The sequence below is a fragment of the Diabrotica virgifera genome, chromosome 8 (assembly GCF_917563875.1).
Source record: "Diabrotica virgifera virgifera chromosome 8, PGI_DIABVI_V3a".
Taxonomy (NCBI): Eukaryota; Metazoa; Arthropoda; class Insecta; order Coleoptera; family Chrysomelidae; genus Diabrotica; species Diabrotica virgifera.
The window spans coordinates 193672692-193698569 of NC_065450.1; the positions used below are offsets into that span (position 1 = coordinate 193672692).

The following is a 25878-nucleotide window of genomic DNA, read 5'->3' on the forward strand; positions in this document are numbered from 1 at the left end:
AAATGTTTATCTGATGAAAATCGGTCCGGGTTAGCCGGATTTCCGGGTTATCGGGGGCCGACTTATCGGGGTTCCACTGTATTCAAACTTAAATAACGGGAAAACGATGCAATGTATAAAATATTCCTGCTAAACATTTGCCAAATTACTTCGGAATACCTATCAAATGAGCTTCAGAACAAGGTAATAGCCTCAAAATTAAGCAATTTATAATGAAAATAAAAGAACCGTTTCGAATTTTTTAGGAAAAAATGAAAAATAAAACATACGCCATTTCCACAAAAATTAAAATTTATTGTAATCCTTACAAGAGCTTCTTTATATTAGCATAAGTAATGTTTTCGATAATTTTGACCGGTTTAGAATGCATATTTTTGAAAAAAGATATAATTTAAAAAAATCATGATTTTTAAAATTATTGTAATTCTCATATTCTTTTGATAATAACTCCAAAAATACTCAATATATGTAAAAAATTATATCTAACTAAATTTTAGTTTTTTCTGTGCCAAATATTTTACCTGTTTTACTATTTCTATAGGTTTAAAAATAACCGAGATAGAAACGTTTAAATCTTAAATTTTGCTGTGGGAACCATGCAACCGGGGTCATTTAACCTTTTATTTTTAAAAAAGTAAGGGGTTTAAATAGCACTTGGAAGTAACTTTCAAACAGTTTTTAGGTAAACCTGATATCGTAAACAAGAACTGAGTTATTAAAAAAAAAACAATAACTTTTTTGGAAAGATTTTTAAAAGATAAATTTTGAAAAAATTTTGGAGCATAAATTTTAACGCTATCAACATGTTCGGGGGCCCACCTAATAGATATTTTTAACTACTATGACAAATGTTTAATAAATTTATGTTATATAATGCATCAATTTCCCGTTATTTCAGCTTGAATACTTAGAGTTTTTACTCGCCGAAAAAAAATATACATTCAATTACCTATAACTAGGGTTACCATACGTCCGGATTTCGTCCGGACAGTCCGGATTTGAAAGACATGTTCGGATTGGGTGCGGATATGAGAAATGTCTTTATTATTGCTTTTTTTTTTTTGATTTTTTTGCTTTAGTAAAAAATGGTAAATACTAGGCCCAACGGTGGGAAATTTCATTCTGCGCAGCACCTTAGGTCTAAAGTATGTTAAAACATAGGTATATGTATTGTAAACTGGCAGAGATTTTCAATGTTAGTTGCATATTGTAGCGAAACAGCTGTACTTTTAATGCTGCCATATGCATTTCGCATATATGTACAATGTATAGGTAGCAACGCAGTCAAATTCACATTTTACATTGTCTACAACCCCTTGTACTACCCCTGTCCGGATTTGGCCTTAATAAATTATGGTAACCCTACCTATAACTCACTTTTAGTTAACAGTAAAAGCTTTTTGTAGTAAGGGGTTTATTCGGTTTTTTATTAGCTTCAATTTTGATAATAATAACTTTTTTTTTAAACTTACACTTTTTGAGTTATTGATGAAAAATTGGTTAAAAACATGCATTTTTCTCAAGAAAAATTAAAATCTTTTATCTTTAATAACTCAAAAAATGTTGATTTGTTTTAATAACTTTATATTACAAATTTTGCTTGAAATTTGTCCCGCTATCGAGTTATGGGGTTATTTTGCAAATAACCCCATATGGGATGCAAATCGATTGAGGTTCAACTAAATCGGAGGTAATAGCTCATATCCACCTTAAGTGACTCCACTAGTAGAAATTGTCTGTATGCGCGCCTACTCGTTCGATTTCAAATGAGAAATGCATTGAAAAGATCATTCAAACACTATGGGTTTACAGCTTTGTTTAATAATAAAAAAATTAATTTCTAGCAATGAAAATAATCAAAACCGGTAGAATTTGACTTGAACTTTGAAATGCTGTGAGCAGAATTGCTATTTTATTTGTGAATCAAAAGTTATTCGGGTCCAAAAATTGCAATTTTTTTATTTTTTGAAAGTTTAACCGCGTTTATGTCGAAAACTATGCATCTTACGAAAAAACTAGTAAAAACATTTTTTGCTTAGAATGACCCAAAAAATACAAAAACATGTTTTTTTTTGCGAAAAATCGCAGTTATGTGATTCCTCACGTTCTTTGTTTATAACAATCTTATCGACATCCGGATCAACTCTTACCCAAAAAATTCGTGTTCTACGGGTCAAAATACATAAAAAAACTTGGGTAAGTCCATCTGAATTAAGGAGGCCGTTGTACCCCCCTGGCGACAGGACAATATACTTTCTTTAAAAATATCATTTGTTATCACTTTTGATATAAAACTTGTTGCAACCTGTATGGAATATCATCTTTATTTTATTTTATTTTATTTTACTGAGCTCTTATAAGAATCAACACCTGACCCATCTCTTCAGCGTCTCAGTTAAACATATACTGTAATATGTCTGAAAGTTCCACCAAAGCTAGTGAATTATTTATAAAATAGTTTTAATTCAATTACTATATTATTTTTGTTACACATTAGATCATTTTTTTATTATAAGTTTTTATTGTCTGTAGAGTGCAATGGAAGCACGACTTCCTATACTCAATTAAACATTATATCGATCCTCGCCAATTTCTATACCTATATCTCACTCATTTTGAGCTGTCACGTTCCTCTCTCGAGAATTGATTGATTTCATTTGCAGAGAAAAATACGAAAAATATCGGCTAACGCAACTATTTAATTCTCCCCGATCATAAAAATCATGCGGTTCACTTGCTTGTAATTGGTATTGAGTTACCAACCGTCAGCCTAACGAAGAGTGAGACAGAAAATGACGTCAGCCCAACGAAGAGCGGGACAGAAATTAAAGGGAGCCAAGAAAAACGGCCGCGGACGAGGTAAAATGAAAATATGAAAGTTTTTGGTTGTACGGAGTTAATGGTATTGGATTTTCAAAATATTCAGCCACAATACGGATAATAATATGGCTTGTTTTAGAATAAACCGTAACTTTCTGGGTAAAATTGAGGGTTGAGGTTTTGTGGGAGTTGTGTAAGCTATACCTATTCTTTTATATCGGATGACTCATTTTTAGCATTTATATTTTAAAATTAAATGGAACTCATTTTAAGACATACTTAGATACTGTTTTGAAAATGTTTTTAAGTTACAGACAACTTATATTTTTTTTGTTGCGATTCTGAAAATTTTAGAATAATATTTAAATGATATGTCTCAAATGTTGAAAATAAGTCTCATTCTAACGTAGGCTGCTTTTGCTTTTATTATTCGCTGTTTAATTTCTGTTAAGTGGTCCCATTGGTTATTTAAAATCGTGCCCAGATATGTATATGTATTGCTCAACTCTTTAGATATTATGTTGACTGATTGTAAGTTGAGCGTTTAGTCTTGGTTTTTTCTATGGGTTACTTCAATTTTCATAACCTATAAAAACGTAGATTTAATTTATCTAAAATTAGAAGTATATTTTGAAGTTTATAAAGTAGGGAAAATCCCCTAAAACCGTCTAAAAAAACAGTATTTCGGACTTTTGAAGGTGGCGAACCTTCCGGAAAATCTGATAAAAATTAGGAATACAGTGGAACCTCGATAAGTCGGCCCCCGATAACCCGGAAGTCCGGCTAACCCGGACCGATTTTCATCAGACAAACATTTCAAAAATAAAAATTTATGTATTATGTTAAAAACATTTTATCTGTAGCCGCTTCTGGAATGTCTTAAAAATATCGAGTTTCATTGATAAAACTTGGCTTTGACCATAATATAATATTTGAGAGATAATGGGTATTTGTGTATTGTAATTTGAACTATACGGTAAAGATGACTCATGGCACACGGCGGCAGCAGATTATCCATTATCGGGCTATCGCAAACAACAGGCACCTTTTATTCCTTTATTTATTTTCAACTGTCTTTTAAAAAATTATTTTTAGAACAATGGTCTTTTAAAGTTTAAACAATGAAAGAGCCACTGTTCTTAAATAACATAACATCCTTCCAATGGCAGACGAAATTGACACAGCTGAAACTGACTGAGTTTTTTTTACCTAGAAATGAACAATACTTTTTCTATACTGTCTATACTATACTCTATACAATTATACAACTATAATAGGTAAGTTAGATATGTGTACTGTGCATATATATTTCATGTTATTTTAATTATAACGGACTTTATCTATAAGGATACCGTATTTTATTAATTTTTACAATGCTCTCCGGCTAACCCGGATTTTCGATAACCCGGATCGGCCGCGGTCCCGATTAATCCGAGTTATCGAGGTTCCACTGTATAGTGTTTGATAAAATATATAAGATTAAAAAAAATTAGACTTGCAGCCATCCCCAAAAAAGTTATACGTTCTTTTTCGGAAAAAAAATTTAATTTGAGGTTATGTACACTCAATTTACAGGTCCATAAAAAATAGACATGTTTTGTAAAAGCCTCAGTTTTGCGCGTGAATATTTTTGAAATTTAAAAATTGACTGCATCCCACCTTAAAAAAATAAAAACGAAAAATGAAGTTTTTGATGACGGTGGAAGGAGGAAGGGGTGGTGGGTTAAAATTACGTTATTACGTATTACGAGTTTTCTTGTAAATAACATATAACTTAAATAATGAAAAAAGTTGAATTGTGTTAGTGAGGGAGGGTAATTTTAATTTATTTATCCCGTCCATAAGTGGAAATTATGATGCGCCACTGTCGACGCATGTACCACTAAAAGGTGACAGCACAGTGTTCATACGTTTTATTTTAGTTTCTACTATTTAAGTTAAAGTGTCCAAATTGATTAGCAAAAATTTTACCTATACCGGTTATAGTGTAGTAGCGCGCGAATTCATTCTCATTCGGCTACGCCCACTATTTTTTACTCGGAACGCAAAATACTCTTTGTTTATAATACTCCTGTTTAAACAATTTGTAATATTTTTTCTAGCTAAAAATTTTGTTGAAAACTTTGAATTCTCTTATAAATGATTTATTCATTTAAAAAAAAATTCATCATCAATAAAATTGTTATTACCAATATTCAAAAACAGCGATTTTGTCGTCCGTTTTACAATAACTTTTTGTTTATTAACCGATTTTCATTAAGAGTATCTCATTCGATGTATCTTTTTTGTCTGAAAAAGTTACATATGGTAATGTTGTTTGTTGGTAATTTAAAGATTGTTCCACAAACAAATTGATGAATCCCTTGATGGTAGTCTTTTTGTAATATCTCATAATACACACTTCAATTGTCAAACCAAGTCCTTATGGTTATGTCGAAAAAAGGCTAATTTTTTACTAACTTGATTGACCTATAATAATTTGGATTCACAAACTATTTCTAACAAATTAATTCTTATATTTAATTTTGGATTCTTGCAAAATATTTTAATTGTTACAAAATATTATTAGAATAAAAATATTGATTGATATTGTAAATAAATATTTAATTGATGAACTGATATTTGCTAAAACATCCTGACGCACCCCTAAAAAGCAAATGGAAACTTAGAATCAATAAGCAATTAGGAATATTGAATGGAAGGCGTCCGCAACCTTTCAACAACGTAAATACGGTAAATTTAATGAAGAGACTAGTATCTCATTCAATATTCAATATCTTAGTTACTCGTAAAGGGAGTTAATGAACTTATTTAACCTTCCGGAGTTGGTGCGCAGACCTGAAGTTCGCAAGTTCACATTTTAAAAATTAACCATTAATTCCCACTTCTGAAGATACGCGCATGGTATTCCTAAAAAATACTGTGATTGGCATCATTGTAGATCTTCAGGTATTTGATGTTATTCGTTGGAAATTTAAGTGCATCTGCGGATTGAGAGTTCGCGTCTGATTTTCGTTTTCAGCACCATCAAAAACATAAAGTATGACCAAAATTAGCCATTCACCACACCGTGGTAAGTATCTCGAAAAATAAGCTTTATTTTGGGGTGTGCCGCTCGTCTATTATAGTCGACTTGTTTAACACAGTGTACAGAACAGGACACATACCGAAAGAATAATGGTTGCTCTCCACCTTTTGACTTATCTCTATAAATACAAATGTTAAAGACCGCAGACAAAGAGGAAAAATATGACTGTTTCTTTATTCATATTTTGTCCATTACTGTTTTATAGTGACTATTTCACTAGACTGTTTTTAACCGATCAAACGTCATAGCAACTCATCGTTTCCTACTGACAAAACTCCTTAGCGACGTGATTTCTCAGCGACAAAATTATGACAGATCCGTCACGAAAGTGTCTGGTAATAACAAATAAATAAAGATTATACTTCGTTGATATGGTGCATTAATTGTCTCGTGAAATAGTCTTGTCGAATATCATTCGAGAGAAAATTATTTACCGGCAAAATTTTATCACGGTTTCATTCAAGTTTTTTGCCTTTTGGTAATTTTCGCTTATGAAATTTTGACAAAACCACTCGACTGACGTCTCGTGATTTAAGTCAAAATTTAATTCGCGAAAATTGCCAGGCAACAAACTTTCATACCAGTCGAAAATATTGCGGCAAAATTTTCCCTCTTGTGATATTATATATTCTTGTTCTCATGATCAATTTTCAGTGCGTCACAGTTTTTCGATTTCTCTCTAATGCATTAAGTTAGATGAGACGGAAAAAGCGGTAGCTCCGTGATTAAACACAAAAATACTGCAGCATTACAATGGTTATATACATAAGATGTCTATTCCTAACCTACCTTTGATTCGTTGATATTTAGAATGCGCGTTTTTTCTAGCCAATCAAATACACGTATTACGAACATTTGACAAAAACTTCGTCCATTTTGGCCATTTTTTAGAAGTGTCAAAGAATCAAGTGACGGTTATTATTCAGGTCAGTATTTTGTATACCTGTCATTTTGAAATTTCGAATTCGACTTCACTTGTGTTTCACAACGTCTTTGTGCATTATTTTGTGTTTTAGTTTAAAATTTAGTTCGTTAAAAGTTAGTCATTGGCGTGAGGAGACTAGAGACATTCGATTTGTACCGAAGAGTGCTAAATATCTCATGAGTAGATAGAATAGCCAACGTGGAGGTAATGAGACTTACGCATAAGGAACGAGAACTAACAAATAAGAAGAAAACTGAGATATACGGGACACGTGATGAGAGATGTATATCTAATACTCCAGGTCATTATGCAAGAAAAAGATCCATAGTAAGGAGACGTAACTCATGGCTGAAAAACCTTAGGAACTGGTTTGGATGTAATAACAATGAATTATTTAGAGCCGCTGTTTCAGAAATAAAGATCTCTCTGATGATTGCTAACTTTTGAAGCGGAGACAGCACCTAGAGAAGAAGATAAAAACACAGTTTATGGACAGTTTTGTGTCATTTTTTAATGTTTCCATATTTATAAATTTAATTAACAATATTGTTTACTTTTTAATTTTATTCCCCTTTATAAAAAATACCTACATGTTAACATATTGTGTAAAAATCAAATCTACTAAATTACTAATTAGTTTAATTCCACAAGCTTTTCACCTATGGCTAAGTACGATTGTGGCACCTGTCAGATTCGTCAATAATTACATGAAATAAGTCTCGACACACCCAATACAGTATATGACGTCATAATTAATGACGCACTGAAAAATGATCATGAGAACAAGAATACGAAAATTACATCCCTTCGCCGGTCCAGAATAAGAATGACCTAAGTGCTAAAAGTCAAATTTCTCAGGAGAGCAAAAAGACGATTTTTAAATATTTAAAATAAGGATTAAATTAGGAGTAATCGTCCAGGATAATCGATATGGCGTTTGTTCTTACAATTATGGCTTTTATTTTTATCCTTATTGGTTGGAATTTCATTAATTTAATTTAATCCCCCCCATTTCTAACCCTTTTTACAGTTGCGTCATTGTTCATCGAAATTTGTTAAATATTTAAAATAGTAATTAAATAAAGAGTGACCTTCCGGAGCATCGCTATGGCGTTCATTGTTAGAGTGATGGCTTTTATTTTCATCCCTATTGGTCCGAATTTAATTATCTTAATTGTTGTCCCCCCATTTTCAACCCTATTTACAGTTGCGCCATTATTCATCTGGAACAAGGTCTAAAATGGTGCGTATTTCAATAACGACGCAACTACCCTGTAGTGGCTCAGCACATACGACTCCACGAGTCTTTACCCGTGCGTCATTAATACCTGGCGAGATAAAACACATACTTTTTATCTAGCATCATTCTCTTTCACGCATGAAACTAATGACAAACCAGCTATCGTCTGTTATTAAGTAAAAACACATGTTCTTTTTATGAACGATTTAGACTTCGTAGATTGAAAAGAGATAGGTAAAAAAAAAGGACGATTTGGAACGTTTTCACATATTTTAAGTACAATTTCCTAGGTTTCGATTTGTTTACTTTTGTGACTGTCAGTTTGTTTAATTTTTCGCTGTTATTTTGTCGAATTTTTGAATTTTGAAGGTTTTTGATGGTATACAAACACTTGTTTTCACAACTAGTTATATATTGAAGTTTGAAATTTTATGGTAAGTTTATGTTATTTCACGATTTGACAACGTACAAAGCTAACCTCATTGACAGAGTTAAGGAATGCTTGTGTTTAATGTTTCGCCAAAGTGAATAAAATAACAAAAAGAAAATATGTTATTGAATTTTTTTATAAATTGTTTATTTATCAATGATCAATTTAATCAATGATAATAAAAGAATTTATTAAGCTACTTCAAATGTATCTGTAATTATGCACCAAAATTTTAAAGCAGAACTAAAATTTGACATTCTAAATATTTGGTAATGTCAAATTTGATACCATAACCCGTGATCGGAGTAATACCAACTTTCTGTCACTTGCTGTTGCGTTTAGTAAATTTCCGACTTATTTCATATGAAAGTCTAAGTTTTTCAACCTAATAAAACTATTTTTAAATAAAAAACTTTTAAAGATTTTTAATTGAAAAACTTATTGGGCCATTTTCCTGGTGACACCTCCAAGGCTTCTACAATATGCAAGCCAAATGGATGCTGCAGTGAAGGCAAAGGGAAGGAATTCTACACTATGCAATTCGCAACCCCCGTCTGTAGCTTGGTAAAGTTCCAACGGAAACTGGACCTAGTTACTCTATAGGAGTAATACTAATATAAAATAAAAATGTATACCATTTTTATTCAGTTGCAATGGAAACCAAAACTGTCTCAATTTTTACTTAGGTTAGAGAGCGCGACCAGCACTCTTATCGACGATTTCACCTCTTGTTAAAGGCTCTTCAGAGAATGCATAGGCTGCTGTCTCTACTCCAGGTAAAAATTTTCGACATTTATTAGTCCCCCATTGCAACTGACGTGAAGGTAGTAGGTGCGTAGCGGCATCTGCTAAATGAAAGTCTAAGTTTTTCAACCTAATAAAAATATTTTTTAAATAAAATAATTTAAAAGATTTTTGTACCTTTTAAAGATGTAGAAGCCTTGGAGGTGTCACCAGGAAAATGGTCCAATAAGTTTTTCAATTAAAAATCTTTTAGGTAAAAAAAAGTATTTTATTTAAAAATATTTTTATTAGGTTGAAAACTTAGACCTTCATTTAGCAGATGCCGGTACGCACCTACTACCTTCACGTCAGTTGCAATGGGGGAGTAATAAATGTCGAAAATTTTTACCAGGAGTAGAGAGAGCAGCCTATGCATTCTCTGAAGAGCCTCTAACAAGAGGCGAAATCGTCGATAAGAGTGCTGGTCGCGCTCTCTAACCTAAGTAAAAATTGAGACAATTTTGGTTTCGCAGTGAATGAAACTGAATAAAAATGGTATACATTTTTATTTTATATTAGTATTACTCCTATAGAGTAACTAGGTCCATTTTCCGTTGGAACTTTACCAAGCTGCAGACGGGGGGTTGTGAATTGCATAGTGAAGAATTCCTTCCCCTTTGTCTTCACCGCAGCATCCATTTGGCTTGCATATTGTAGAAGCTGTGGAGGTGTCACCAGGAAAATGGTCCAATAAGATTTTCAGTTAAAAATCTTTAAATGTATTTTATTTAAAAATATTTTTATTAAGTTGAAAAACTTAGACTTTCATTTAGCAGATGCCGCTACGCACCTACTACCTTCACGTCAGTTGCAATGGGGGACTAATAAATGTCGAAAATTTTTACCTGGATTAGAGATAGCAGCCTATGCGTTCTCTGAAGAGCTTTTAACAAGAGGTGAAATCGTCGAAAAGAGTGCTGGCCCGCTCTCTAACCTAAGTAAAAATTGAGACAGTTTTGGTTTCGCATTGCAACTGAATAAAAATGGTATATATTTTATTTTATTTCGTATGATTTAAATCAGTGGTGCTCAGACTTAAGCTACGTAGGATCTACCACATAAAATGCATGTGTCCAGCGATCGACTGCCAGTAAAATAAAGCAATTTGGAGAATAAAAAACTTGATGGTACATTCAGATGATAAAAAGTTGTAAAGATGCGAGTGTGGTGAGTCAGCGCAGTTCCTGTCTTTTCCATTTTTTGTATTTTTCTGTGAATCGCGATCGACTTCAAAAACTTTGGCGATCGACCGGTCGATCGCGATCGACCATTTGAGCACAGCTGCTTTAAATGATGACGCACGGGAAAAGACTCGTATACTCAACTCTAGCTACAGTTCTTTCGCTTTTGTATCATCTGTACACAGTATTTTAGAAGTTAATTACACAATAATCAGGAATTGACACAAATTGCGGTTGCGTCATTGTTATTCCGGACCAGCGTCTTGTTAATTTTCTTTTTATGAATCAAACTGATGTTTGAATTTCACGTTGGTATGTATTTATTAATTACAGTGTCCCATAGTCCTATCTTTGTTCCTTTTTCTTCAACAAACGATTACGTAAAATCATAAGTTATAACTTAAAGACAAAAATATCTAAATTTTTACATGAGAGACAAAATGGCTGACTATATTTTGAATTTCAGTCCTCTATATTCAATCGCTTCAGCAAGTTTGGCAATCCAATTTGGATAGAGAGGGGAAAATCTTTCTCGAATCTCCACTGATGAAGCTTATTACAATATTCAATACACTTTTATCCTTTTACCAGACGAAGCTAAAAGCAAAAGAGTTGCTATTCTCTAGGCATTAGCTTACGATAGAATTTAATTATTTTAAATATAAAGCACGAAAAGGGTAAGAATAATGAAATCAACGGGATAATACACGAGTGAAATTAGGAGATGGAATTGTTGCCCTCTTTTGAATTTCCAAAGAAGCATTTCGCAGTTTTCTTTTAATATGATTGAAAATTCTTTACCTGTCCTTTACTTAAGCTGTTTATTATTGTAATCGGATATATATTTTTAATTTAATTTAAGTTACTATTTTACTTGGGAAATAAGTCACAATTTAAGTTGGAAAATATATTTATGTCCAACCTTCACTAAAGTCATTCATTATTGTACTCATTTGACGCCATTTGCGGCAGTAAATTAGCACTTTATTGTACTGTAAGAAGAATTTTACTTTACCTGCCGCGATTAATCAAAATAAACTAATAAACTGAGATTGAATGTAAGTGGTCGATGGCAGTAATCGATTATTTATTTGAGTGAACTTAAAATTGATTTACTTTAATTATTAAAAATATTGTACAAAATTTACTTTATTATTAATTAAATTGATGTCAGAAAGTGAACTTCTGTAGTATTTTGCCATTATATTCATAAATCATACATCAAAACTTTACAGATTTGGTAATTAGGTACTTATTCAATATTGATAACAACTATCGATTAAACATCGAAATCGGCCATCATGCAAAAGCTTTCTGTCATTCTCATCGTCATTACTGTCATACGAAATTTTTATTTCGTCTAAAATTAATAAAATTCTTAAATCTTTTAAGTTTTTTATTAATGCAAATACAAATTATATATTATGAAATGGTGTTTTTGTTAATTAGATTATATGTATATAGGACGGTGACAGATATTAATGATAATTTGTTATCAAATATATTTATTTAGATTTTCTACTATTCATCAAGGGAAAAGCAACTGCGCTGCGGGAGGCTACACTTCATAAACATAACGTAACTATTAACGGTATTTTTAATTTTTGGTATTTTATTTTAAGTGTTAAAATTGGTTTAATACTTAAATAAAAATACGATTAACTGTTTAAAATATATTTATTTCGTTGAAATCATAATATAATAATAGAAGTATAACGTCTTACGTGCGTACCAAGTACACACACTCCTTTTTCATTAGGATGTAATTAAGTAAGTATTAATATTTTTTATGATTGGCGATAAAATTTTGGATGCACCACGTCAGTAAAGACTCTTTATCGAACTCGTCTCTTATTCGCCTCGGTTGCTAGGCTCGCTCGACTCGTAATATCAGACTCGTTCGATAAAGAGTCACTTTACTGACTTGGTACATAAATAACTATTATTTGACGTTTCGACTTCCACTTCAAAAATCGTTTTTATTTTACGTTTTGATTTCTGAAGTGGAAATCGAAACGCCGAATAAATCTTTTTTCCAACTTAAGTTGTGGTTTATTTCCCAAGTAAAATGGTAAATTGCATAAGATGGCACATATAAACAGCCTCAGAATAATATTAAATACAATTATTGTTAGTAATCAATATTTTAGTAGGTATAAATATATAATATCTGATTCATCACTTTATAGTAAAGTCAGAAATAGTTTTTCCGTTTATATCCAAGAAAACAAAAGAACACCTGAAGACACAGAAATTTTTAACACAACAAATTGAAACATGGAAAGCTTACAACATGAAAGTACGAGAACACTATATCAACACTATATCAATAAATGAAAAATTAGAAAATATAACCCAAAATGTATCCGTGGAAGAAGTGTACAAAAATATAATAGAGAGTATGCAAACAGCCGCAAAAGAAGCGCTTTGTGTAAAATCCGAACGACACAGTAAAAAGCTATGGTGGACCGAAAACATACAAAACCTAATATAAAAAATTGCCTTCTAGTTTTTGGTGTAAAATGTAACTGAATTTAGCCATGTTCCTCATCGAGATACTGTAGGTCGGCGTTATCTAACTGCCCCACGAACTACCTGGGCCCATTAATCCCAAGTACCTGCTACCCCATCGCCAAGAAAGTTGGGGATTAAGTCTTAATGACCGGAAATTCCAAATTTGATTACAGTTGAAAGTATGAATATGAATATTTTCAGTTATTCACTTCAGTTGCAAGTATTACGGTATAGTATCCGGTTTTGTCTGTTAGTGTTTAACTTTTAAATGGCGAATCCAACGACTATGTTTAGTCAAAGGGGAGAACTCTTATTAATAATAATTAATGAATATAAATATTCAAAGGCCCATATCTCCAAAGATGGAAAAGTTAGATGGCGATGCATCAAAAAAGGGTGTCAACAAAAAGTGTACACAAAGGAAGGTGATGAAAATTACGTTATTCTTGAAAAAGCATCGGTGGAGCATAATCATGCTCCAGATATCTACGTTGACCGGCAAATTTTTAGTAATTCTACAAAGAGGAAAGCTGTAGAAGATATATGTGAAAGACCTTTAAAGATTGTCCACAAGGAATTGAGGAAGGAAAATTTCAGCAATTTACCGCTGACGACGAAAGACATTTCTTGCGTTCGAAGAAATATCTATGCTGCAAGACGAAAATCCACAACATCATTGACCAAGTAACACGAAGAAGTTCTACAAGTGTTAGTGAACTTAAATTTAAAAACAAATACAGGTGAAAACTTTTTATTAACTACGAAAAATTATTCCGCAATTTTTAGTCGTTTCACAAGTCTTTACGTTTTGTGTAATGTAGATTCTTTGTATATAGATGGAACTTTTCAATACTGTTCTAAATATTTTTGTCAGATGTTTACTACACATGGCTACAAAAATGGTTTTTATGTTCCCCTAGTATTTTGTTTGTTACCAAATAAATCACAGGAATCGTACAAAAGTATTTTGATACATTAATTACAATATGTACAGATTTGAATTTAAATTTCAAACCGAAGCGAATAATTTCCGACTTGCAAATAGCAATTCAAAATGCAGCCAAGTTAGTGTGGCCCGACATTATTATTTTTTGTTGCAAATTTCATTTAACACAAAATTGGTAACGAAAATTTCAAAATTTAAGTTTGTCCTCGGAATATAAAAATCAAACTGTTATTGGAAAATATTTAAAATTGTTTTTCGGCATTCCTTATTTAGATCCAAATGATGTTGGAGACTTTTTTTCTGATGAACTTATTAATATTATGCCAGAAGATGACAGAATTTTGCAATTTTGTGATTACCTATTTGATAATTATTTAACGGAAGATTCAACATTTCCACCTTACATGTGGTCTTCAAATTCATCATTTCTTATATTCACTACAAACGCATGTAAATCATTTCACTCGAAATTTAACGAATGTTTTTATAAATCACACCCTGACCTATTTAAATTTACAGATATTTTGTTAAATTTTCAAGCAGAAGTATATGTGAAAATTAGAACTGGACATAGATTCGAAAAAAACTTGATAAAACGGCAAAAAGAAAAGTTGATTTTATTGAAAATAGGCTAAATGAATATCAAGTTAATCAAAACATTACTAAATTAGAATTCATTAAGTCAGTTTGCAATTATTATTATGCCGCTAACTTTTAAAATCTAAAATACAGTACGTAAATCGTTCAGCTGGACATAGGGAATATACATTGAGATAATTGTGGCAACTGCGCTAACCTGTGTTAGTTGGAGCTTCTGTTCGAGTATGAGTTTTTGGTGCAATAGAGCTGTCTGAACAAATAGAATGAGTGAGTTTTGAAACAAGGCTCTCCATAAATAAATCAAAAACAAAGTTTATGATTAATGAGTTAATAATTTTACTTTAATTTTTAAAATATTTTTTAATTAAAAACTAATTCCAAATCTAAACAGTTTTCCCATTCCCTTAGGCCAAAAATATTTAGCTAATACATCGTCCTATTTTGACGTTTATTTGTATCAGTCGAAATGAGTTGTCAATTTTGAGGTTAATGCCCCTTAATGCTAACAACCAAATTGTCGTCGAGAGAGCTCGGTTGCCACAATTACCTCAATATAATTCAATGTATGTATTTATGTAGCTAAATATATACAATGTATGTTCCCTATGTCCAGCTGAACGATTTACGTACTGTATAGTGTTCACTCTTACTTATTTTAATCACTAATCAGACATTAGAATTAAGCATTATTATTGTTTAACTATAGTTTCTGTTATTGTATATAAGTTAATGTAGATTTATAAATAAAGTTTATTCGATTATATTGTTATAGTTTCATTATTTAATCATTTAAAATTTTCGTTCATGCTTTGGGAATTGGGTTCCTTTTTGAATACAATAAAGTAAAATAAAAACTATACAGGGTGGGGCATTAGTGTGACAAAGTCCAATTACTCGTTTGTTGTAAGAGATACGAAAATAAGTTATTTAGGTAAAAGTTGGGGCACACATAGTATCATATTTTAAAAATATTTTCAAATATACAGGGGCGTCCGTATTGACAGGGTCATACAAACTTATGTTTTTTTTTAATGGAACACCCTATATATTTTTACATTTTTGGATTCTCCTCGATGTTTCCTTTCTTAAAATATATGATTTTGTAATATTATACGAGGTATTTTAAAAGTTAATTACGTTTTTTTGTTAATTTCGTAGCAAAATCTACACCCTGTAGAATTGTAGTGATTTGACATCAAATTTTCTATCTGCATTTAAACGATTTCTAGTATAGTCTACTACTGTTAATCATTAATAGTATAGCGAAATGTTTAATTTTAGTATACAGGGTGGGTCGAAACTCGGAATGAGTATTTTCTGAGTTTTCTTAAATGGAACACCCTGTATTTTAGTATTGTAATAAAATTATATTTTATGGTACTTTTTTATTTCTTAAGCATTCCCTATACCTAAGTGCTTTAATTTGTAAGTTATTCGTCATTCTTTAAGCAAACATTAATTGCAACAAAAATTACGTAAAATTTCATTATGTAGCCCTGAAAATATCCAATCAAAAGTAATTTTTCGAAAAAAAAAAATACATAATAATCTAGCCTGATCCTTAATTTATTAATATTGGATGAGATATCCAAATACATTCGTAGTTAAGGTTGTTGGTGCTTAAAATATGAATCAAACAAACAAAATTCTGCCTAGTTGGCTATGACACAAAATTTGCCTAAACATTTGACATTATACTATTTATATAGTTCCAGTTGATTTGATACCATTACTAATATTAATTTTTCTAATGAGGAACGGATTAAAATGGCTTTGTGCTAGGAGAGTATAACAAAAATGAGCTACTTGCAATAAAAATTTACCATCAGCAATTCCCTGATAGATGACAAGCAAAAAGAGAAACTTTTGAAAGTATACTAAAACGGTTTCAACAGACTAGATACTTAGATTGTAAGAACGATTGTACTAATATGCAGATCCTCAGTGACATTAAGGATTACATTTAATTGCTGTTTTCTTCACTTACAATAGTTTTTATTCGAGCAGAGTTATCATAATCTAAGTGATCAGTCCGTTGAAACCGTTCTAGTATATTTTTAAACGTTTCTCTTCTTAGTTGTCGTCTATCAGGGAATTTCTGATGAAAAATTCTTATTGCTAGTAGCACATTTTTGTTATATTCCACTAGCACCAAAATCTTATTAATCAGTTTCTCATAAGAAAAATACATATTAGTAATGGTAACAAAGCAACTGGATCTATAAAAATAGTATAATATCAATTTTTTTATGGAAATTTAGTGTCATAGCCGACTAGGTAGAAAATTGTATGTTTTTATTAATATTTTGCGCACCAACAACCTTAACTACGAATTTATTTGGATATTTCATCCAATCGTAATAAATTAAGGATCAGACTAGATTACGATGTATTTTCTTTTCCAAAAATTATTTTTGATTAAATATTTTCACAGCCACCTAATAAAATTTCACGTAATTTTTCTTACAATTAATGTTTGGCTTAAAGAATCACGAATAACTTACAAATTAAAGCACTTAGGTATAGGGAATGCTTAAGAAATAAAAAAGTACCATAAAATATCATTTCCTTACAATACTTAAATACAGGGTGTTCCATTTAAGAAAACTCAGAAAATACTCATTCCGAGTTTCGACCCACCCTGCATACTAAAATTAAACATTTCCCTATACTGTCAATGTTTAACAATAGTAGTCTATATTAAAAATCGTTTGAACATAAAATAAAAATTTGATGTCAAATCACTAAAATTCTACAGGGTGTAGATTTTGCTACGAAATTAACAAAAAAACGTAATTAATTTTTAAACTACCTCGTATAATATTACAAAACCATATATTTTAAGAAAGGAAACATCGAGGAGAATCCAAAAATGTAAAAATATACAGGGTGTTCCTTTAAAAAAAACATAAGTTTGTGTCACCCTGTCAATACGGACGACCCTGTATATTTGAAAATATTTTTAAATTATGGTACTATGTGTGCCCCAACTTTTACCTAAATCATTTTTTTTTCGTATCTCTTACGAGAAACGAGTAATTGGACTTTGTCACACTAATGCCCCACCCTGTATATGTTCACAAAAATATTATCTTAGTACCTAGGTAGCGTGGGGCAGTTCGTAGTCGCTTTTAATCCTACTATAATACTGAACCCATTAAAATCTAAGTAGCGTGGGGGAGTTCGTAGTCGCCCCTATAGGTTGTGTAGGGTCTCATTTAAATATCATCAAATAATTGTTTAAATATGTTAAAATAAAAACTAATCCGAAAGGTGCTACCTGCTAAAATTATCTTTCACAGATAAGAAATAAGTGTCCAATCCATTAGAAAGAAAACGTTGGAATTACCAAATTTCTTATAATTCTTTACCTGGATTGCCCGTAATTAGATTTACTATTTGGAATTACTGACTTTTCCAGCCGATAACCTTAATGTAGTACAATTTGGTTTATAAATATAGCAAATTTCGACAAAAATAACAAAAAGAAGCATAAATATGCGGTTGAGCCCTAAATATGCAGCAATGTGGAGAATTATGCTAAATGTGCATTTTTTAAAATGTTAATTATGCTCAAAAAGTGGTAATTTGCTCAGAAAACATGAAATAAAGCAAATGTCCTTGAATTTCATTAATACGCATTTTACATTATAATCCGGGCTCTATTTATAACTATTTAATAATAGAAATTTTAGGCGCCATAGGTTTAAAATTAGATTAATAAACCGAAAAATAAAACAAACTATTATTTCAATTATTTTTATTGTATTCTAACAATACCACAAACTTGAAATTAACCGGAGTAGGCAATGTGCGTAATTAATTTTTTGTTAAATAAAATATTACAAGAGTTCGCGAATAACGTATCACCTGACCTATATTTCAATGTTAAAAATCGATTATGCTGTCATCGCGTCAAAACCAGTGACATAATGTTGTTCAAATATGTATGGAAAATTCAGGATTTAAATATTCACATTGTTTGTGAAACAATAAATTTTACAGGTAAATTAATCTACTATAATTAGAAAAGTTTATGTTTTTCATTAAAAATTTATTAAAAAATGTATATCAAAAGAGGCGAATATTGCAAATCAATTCATCTTTAAACAAAACGGGATAGTTCCCGACAGTTATCTGTATACCATCTACAGTGGAACCTCGATTATCCGTCTCTCCATTAACCGTCACCTCTGTTAACCGTCAGGGTCCGTACAATCGGAAAAATGAAAGAATACCCATGAACTATCACATCAATCACATATTTTGTATTTGCTGTTTTTTTTTTCATTAATAACAAACGACAGAGATACATTATTAAAAATCTGAATAATATGTGTGTTATGGACAAACTTCTGATAGAATGGACTGTAATATATTATATTAAAAACTTCTTGTATTCAGCTAAAAAATTAATTACAAATTGTTAAAAAATGTGATTTTATATTATGACAATCAATCTAATAATTTTAATGACAATCTGACAAATATATGTTGTGTATTTTTGATGCTTGTTTTTTCCCGTCATTGAGCAAGGGCGGAACTGTCTATCCAATAATAAATAATACTTTTCGTCCATACTCCCCGCCTTGAACAGCTCCAAGACCGTTCAAACACAAATCACCTAAGTTAATGAGGAACACTAGAAACAAGTCTCAGCTAATGGTAATGGACAAATTTTAGTTATTCCTCGTTTATAAAGTCCATGAGCGGTTTTAACAGTTACCACTCGAATTTCACCATCATCACCAGGGTGAACAGACACTATTCTTCCTAACTGCCACTGACAAGTGGGCAAATTGTCAGATTTTAAGAGTATTAAAGATCCGACTTGAATGGTGGAAGTACTACTTCTCCATTTATGACGTTGTTGGAGATCATTCAGGTAAATCTTTGACCATTGCTTCCAAAAGTCTTGCAACAATTTCTGAATCAGTTGGAATCTGGACAATTGGTTTATTTTTATCTCTCCTTGAAACGTATGATCAGGGACAGCGGTCATCGGTCTTCCGATTAAAAAATGTGAGGGAGTTAAAGGAGTGTAATCGTTAGGATCAGATGATAGAGCATATAAAGGACGTGAATTCAAAGTGCCTTCAATCTGAATTAAAAATGTACAGAATTCTTCATAAGTTAGAAGGGTTTGACCAATAATACGAGATAAATGATATTTTACCCCTTTTATATTACTTTCCCATAATCCCCCGAAATTTGGAGTACTAGGAGGAATGAAATGCCATATAATATTCTGAGCTGCGCAAGAGGTGACAATTTCATCCTCTGATTTTCTAATGAAATCATACAAAATTTTTAGTTCATTTTTGGCACCTACAAAACTTGTACCGTTATCTGAATACAGATGCCCGGGTTTACCGCGTCTAAAAACAAATCTTCTAAGGCCTGCCATGAAAGCTTCAGATGTCAAAGAACTAATTAATTCTAAATGTACTGCTTTCGTGGCGAAGCAAATAAATAAACATATGTACGCTTTATACGTTTTACATCCGCGACCTTTTCTATCCTTTAATGTAACTGGCCCTGCGTAATCTAATCCAGTTATGAAAAAAGGTTGTGATATATTAACACGATGTTCTGGAAAATCAGCCATAATCGTAGAACCAGGTTTGGGTTTAAACCGATAGCATCTAATGCAATTCCTTACAACTGTTTTAGCTAGGGACATTCCCGCAATTATCCAAAATTTTTGACGAACTGTCGCTAACAAGAGTTGTGGACCTGCATGTTGAAGTTGCACATGCTCATGTCTCAATATTAGTTTGCTTAAAACATGAATCTTATCTAATAGTAAGGGATGTTTCCCATCATAATTCCTAGAAGATTTTCTAAGACGTCCTCCTACTCTCAATAATCCAGTTTCATCTAGAAAAGGCGTTAAAGGTAATAATCTACTCTTTGATGAAAGGTCTTTACCGTTATTTAATAATGAAATTTCTTCAACAAAACTTTCTGTCTGAGCTAATCTAACAAGAAAAACCTCTGAATCAGTAAATTCGATTGCTGAAATCGGGCCATACCTTCTACTATTAGACTTTGACTTTGAATTATTAACAAATCTTCTACAATAAGCCATAATTCTAATTAATTTGTTCAGATTCGAGTATTTATAAAAAAGTGAATTAAAATCATTCTTTATAGAAACTAATGCCTTAGATTTCTTTCTCATTTCAGGAAGGTTTGATATATCAAGTAAATCATAGAACTTAGTTTTATCAAAATCTGTTGATAAAAATTGAGGGCCATTAAACCAGAGCTTACAGTGAGCTAATTGGTCTGGCAAAATTCCTCTACTACCAATATCTGCAGGATTCTCAGACGAGCTAACATAATTCCAATTTTCAATTGTAGTACATCTTTGAATTTCTGCAACACGGTTTCCAACAAAAACTTGAAGGTTTGCTGGGTCATTATTGAGCCAATGCAAAACAATTTGTGAATCACACCAATAATATGGAGTGTACTGAAAAGTAACAGAATCTGAAACAGATTTCATAAGTTGGACCAATAATAAGCTACCACACAATTCTAATCGAGGAATAGTCAATATTTTGACTGGGGCGACCTTAGTCTTAGCACATAACAAATGAACATTTATAGAACCTTGTGAATCAATGCATCGAGTATAAATTGTTGCACAATATGCGTATTGTGAAGCATCACTAAATCCATGTAATTCTATTATTTTAGGTTTATTACTCAGAACGCACCGTGGAATTCTTAAATCATTTAAGTGACATAACTTAGACTGGAACTTTTTCCATTTATCACACAAATCAGAGGGGACTTCGGAATCCCAATCAAGTTTTAACGACCAAAGAGATTGAATCATAATTTTTACTAGGATTATACAACAACTGGCTAAACCTAAAGGATCATAAATTTTTGCGATTGCAGAAAGCATTGTGCGCTTCGTTATTTTTGATAAAAGATCAGGGTTTTCAACATGAAAACTGAAAATATCTAACTTACTAGACCATTGAATACCAAGAGTTTTAATACACTCGTGATCTCCTAAATTAAGTACTTTTAAAGGATCGGAATAATCTTTAAAGTGATCTAATACCAATTGGCTGTTTGAAGACCATTTCCTTAAATTAAAACAAGCTGACTTCAATATTTTGACCACTTCATCACATATTTTAATAGCTTCAGCCTCACTTGAAAATCCAGTAATGAGATCGTCAACATAAAAATCTCTCAGAATAATTTCACTTGCTTCAGGAAACTTGATTTTATTATCAAATGACAATTGCTGGATACACCTAATGGCTAGATATGGCGCACTGGCCGTGCCATATGTTACGGTTTTTAAATTATAAATTGAAATTGGCTGAGAAGGACTATTCCTCCAGACAATTGTTTGCATTCTTCTGTCATCGGGATGAACAAGTATCATCCTATACATTTTGCTGATGTCGGAAACAACAACAACTGCATGTTGTCTAAATCTAATCAAAATACTCAAAATATTATTTTGAATTGCTGGTCCTGAATATTGGATATCATTCAATGACTTCCCATTAGTCGATGGGGCAGAACCATTAAAAACAACACGGAGTTTGGTTGTCAGGCTTTCATTTTTGATAACACCATGATGTGGTAAAAAATAATTAGGTTCTGTGGTGCCTTCCGCATCTAAATTATAATCAATTGACATGTGATCTAAATCTAAATATTCTTTCATGAAATTTAAATAACCATTTTTAAGTTCGGGACATTTCTTAAATCTATCCTCTAAATACAATAATCTTTTAACAGCTAATTGTTTAGAATCGCCTAGGACAGAAGGATGTTCCTTCCAGGGAATTTTAACAATAAATTGACCAGTTTCTGATCGAGAAAATGAATTTTTAAAATGATTTTCAACATAAACATCATCCTTTGAATAAGAAATATGAGACTTTGGCTCTTCAACAGACCAAAATTTCTCTAATTGTAAATCATCACTACTAAATATTTGTGAAAAATGACATCTAATATGATTTTTTGTTGGATATGGAACTTTACCAACCACAATATAACCAAAAACAGTATTTTGGAGGGAGGGTAAATTCTTTCCAAGATCTATGCGACCATCTAACATTATATCCCAAAACAAACTAGCATCAAGTAACATATCTACCTTACTGCTTACATTAAATGAATCATCTGCCAAAGTTATATTAGGGGGTATTGAGAAATTTGAGACATTAAAAGTATAAGTTGGCAAATTCTCAGTAATCTGTTGCACCACTATGCAATGTAAATTTGACTTAAAATTGTTTAATATAGAACCAATTTTTAATTGACATTTTTTAATTAAAGATGAAACGGAATTATTAATTCCTGAAACACAAATATTTGCTCTATTTGTGTCTAAATCGAGTTTACTTAGAAAATCCTCTGTAATAAAACATGATTGGCTCCCTGAATCTAGGATTACTCGTGCGATATGAGTATTTCCGTATCTATCATGTACTCTAACTTTAGCAGTACTCAACAGTACATAATCATTATTTGAACAATTATTTTTTAAAACAATCTCATTTCTATTAACATTATTTTCTGAAGTATTAGTTGACAACTTAACTTTATTTGGTTCATTCTCGGAATCATTGTTCGGGTTGAAATTAATTGAACTGTTTTCTTTAACATGAATATCAGATGGTTTATTTTCATGTAAAAGAGAACTGTGTTTGGCTTTACATATCTTACAACCGAACGATTTACATTGTTTGTAGGAATGTCCGGTACATAAACAATTTCGGCATAAATTTAATTGTTTTATTTTATCCCATCTTTGGGCTACTGAAAGTTTAAGAAATTCTTCACATAGGTAAATCAAATGATTTTGTTTACAAAAATTACAACTTCTGCTTTTACTAGTTAGCAGAGATCTAGAGCGTTTATCTTGGTAATTAGATTTATAATCCGGTTTTGTCACATTGCTTAACTCTATAGTTTCCAAAAAATCAGCACGATTCTTCAAGAATTCAAGAAATTCGTTTAAACTTGGCAAAGAATTATCTATTTTTCTTTTTTCCCATTCCCTAGAACTAAATTTATCCAATTTACCACTTACCAAATACACCATAATAGCATCCCAATGTTCAGTCGGTAGTTGAAGTGATTTTAAAGCGAATAAATGCTTTTTAACTGAATCTATCATGCTTCTAAGACCTAATGCAGATTCTTTATTTAAATTTTCAATCTCAAAAAGAGCTTTTAAATGATTGTTTACTAACATCCGAGAGTTGTCAAATCTGTTGCATAGAGTCTGCCATGCAGAATTGTAATTTTGTGCAGAAAAATCTAAACTTTGTATAATTTTCAATGCATCACCTTTTAAACTCGCACGTAAATAATGATATTTTTGAATATCTGCCAATACTTTATTATTATGAATTAACCCTTCAAAAGTATCTTTAAACTCAATCCACTTCAAATAGTCCCCATGAAAGACAGGTAACTGAATAGGAGGTAATTTGACACCTTCTAATCCACTATATTCATGGCTTATGTCTAACCTTTTCGACTGTGAACTGGATAAATCGGAACATTTTCTTTTTAACATCGTTCTTGCTCTAGAAAAAGTTTTTGAAAATATAGTATCTAATCGTTGTCTTTTCGCATACTCTTGTTGAATATCTTGATCCTGACAATTTAATTCAATTGACATTTGGATTTCATCAAATTCAGTAAACAAACTTTCAGTTCTTTCTGTATTCAATTCTATCTGCGAAAAATGGTCTTCGCTTAAATCATTAATCGCGATATTTGTCATCGACTCTATAAATTTAATAAAATTGTTTAATCTTTGTTCAATTATATCTCTTTTGCGATATAATTGACGAAAATCAGAAGCTTTCATAGGCATTTTTAGCTTTATATTAATCAAAATACGTAGCAAATAATATTATTTAATTGTACGAACTCAAAAATCAACGTTAAGCAATCAAGTAATAAAAGTCAAATCTAAATCTGTCTTTTATCTAATAATCAAACTTAGCCGAATATTGGCTATGGTCCTATAATCATTTATATTTAAATAAATCCAATAATAATAGCAATATCTACTAATAATAATCAGAAATCGTATAGCATTCCACAAACTAATACTCCAAATCAACTCAAATACATATTTGCATACACACAAAGGTGTACAAATCAATCTAATAAGTAATTATTTTTTAGCTAAATAAAATTATAGGTTATAAATCAACTATTCAATGCGCAAAATCAAAATTTTTAATTGAACCCCAAAATCCTCAAAAATCTAATAATTTATTGGCACTTTGTTGAAAGGAAATAAATATGAAGGATAAACAAAGAACAATCAAGATAATAAATGGAAAAACCTCACATTTAATTCAATCGGCAGAGCGGATCCAATCTGGCTGAATCATAAATTCTTCAAAAACCAATAATCTTCATACCCATCTGGATCTATTAGACCATTGTCTCAATCATCGGGTTCGATCGGACACAATTTTATGCTTCTCGGGCTCGAAGGTACCAAATGTTATGGACAAACTTCTGATAGAATGGACTGTAATATATTATATTAAAAACTTCTTGTATTCAGCTAAAAAATTAATTACAAATTGTTAAAAAATGTGATTTTATATTATGACAATCAATCTAATAATTTTAATGACAATCTGACAAATATATGTTGTGTATTTTTGATGCTTGTTTTTTCCCGTCATTGAGCCAGGGCGGAACTGTCTATCCAATAATAAATAATACTTTTCGTCCAATGTGATTGATATGATCGTTCATGGGTATTATTTCATTTTTCCGACTGTACCTAAGTTGTATTGACTACATAAGCAAAAATTTATTCAAATTCATTTTGTTTGAGCCTTTTGATAAACCAAATTGGCTGAAATGTACAGTTCATCATGAAACAATGCATCTAGTGGTATTCTCGACAAGAAGAAACAATAAAGTAGATTACACGATCTTACGCCGTTTAAAAAAAGTTAGCTGTTTCAAAATGTGACGCAACAGTACAACAAACAAAAACTTCAGAATATTTTAAACCAAATTGATTCGATTGTACGAACACAAATCCCTCAAATACATATTGTCAAATAAAACATACAAATAAAATTTGAGAGGTGTTCTGTCAATTTTTAATTTTTTTAATTTTCTGTTAACCGTCTTTTCGATTATCCGTCATACCCTTGGTCCGGTGCCCTGACGGATAATCTAGGTTCCACTGTAGTTAGATAACTTACCGTGAAGTAAATACTATAAAAACTACGTAATTGAATGTATGAATGTATATTTTTTTCGGCGAGTACTCAAATCTAAGTTTTCAAGCTTAAATAACGGGAAAACGACGCATT

General features: G+C 31.3%; 1 protein-coding gene across 1 annotated transcript in view; it reads right to left on the reverse strand.

The window, feature by feature from the left end:
- The window catches only part of LOC126890325 (uncharacterized), a 66929-nt gene extending 42528 nt beyond the window's left edge, over positions 1-24401 (reverse strand). Inside the window, exon 1 of the mRNA XM_050659190.1 lies at positions 22916-24401. Within this exon, the coding sequence (XP_050515147.1) occupies positions 22916-24401 (1486 nt within the window). The remainder of the gene's footprint in view (positions 1-22915) is intronic.
- Positions 24402-25878: the final 1477 nt, after the last annotated feature.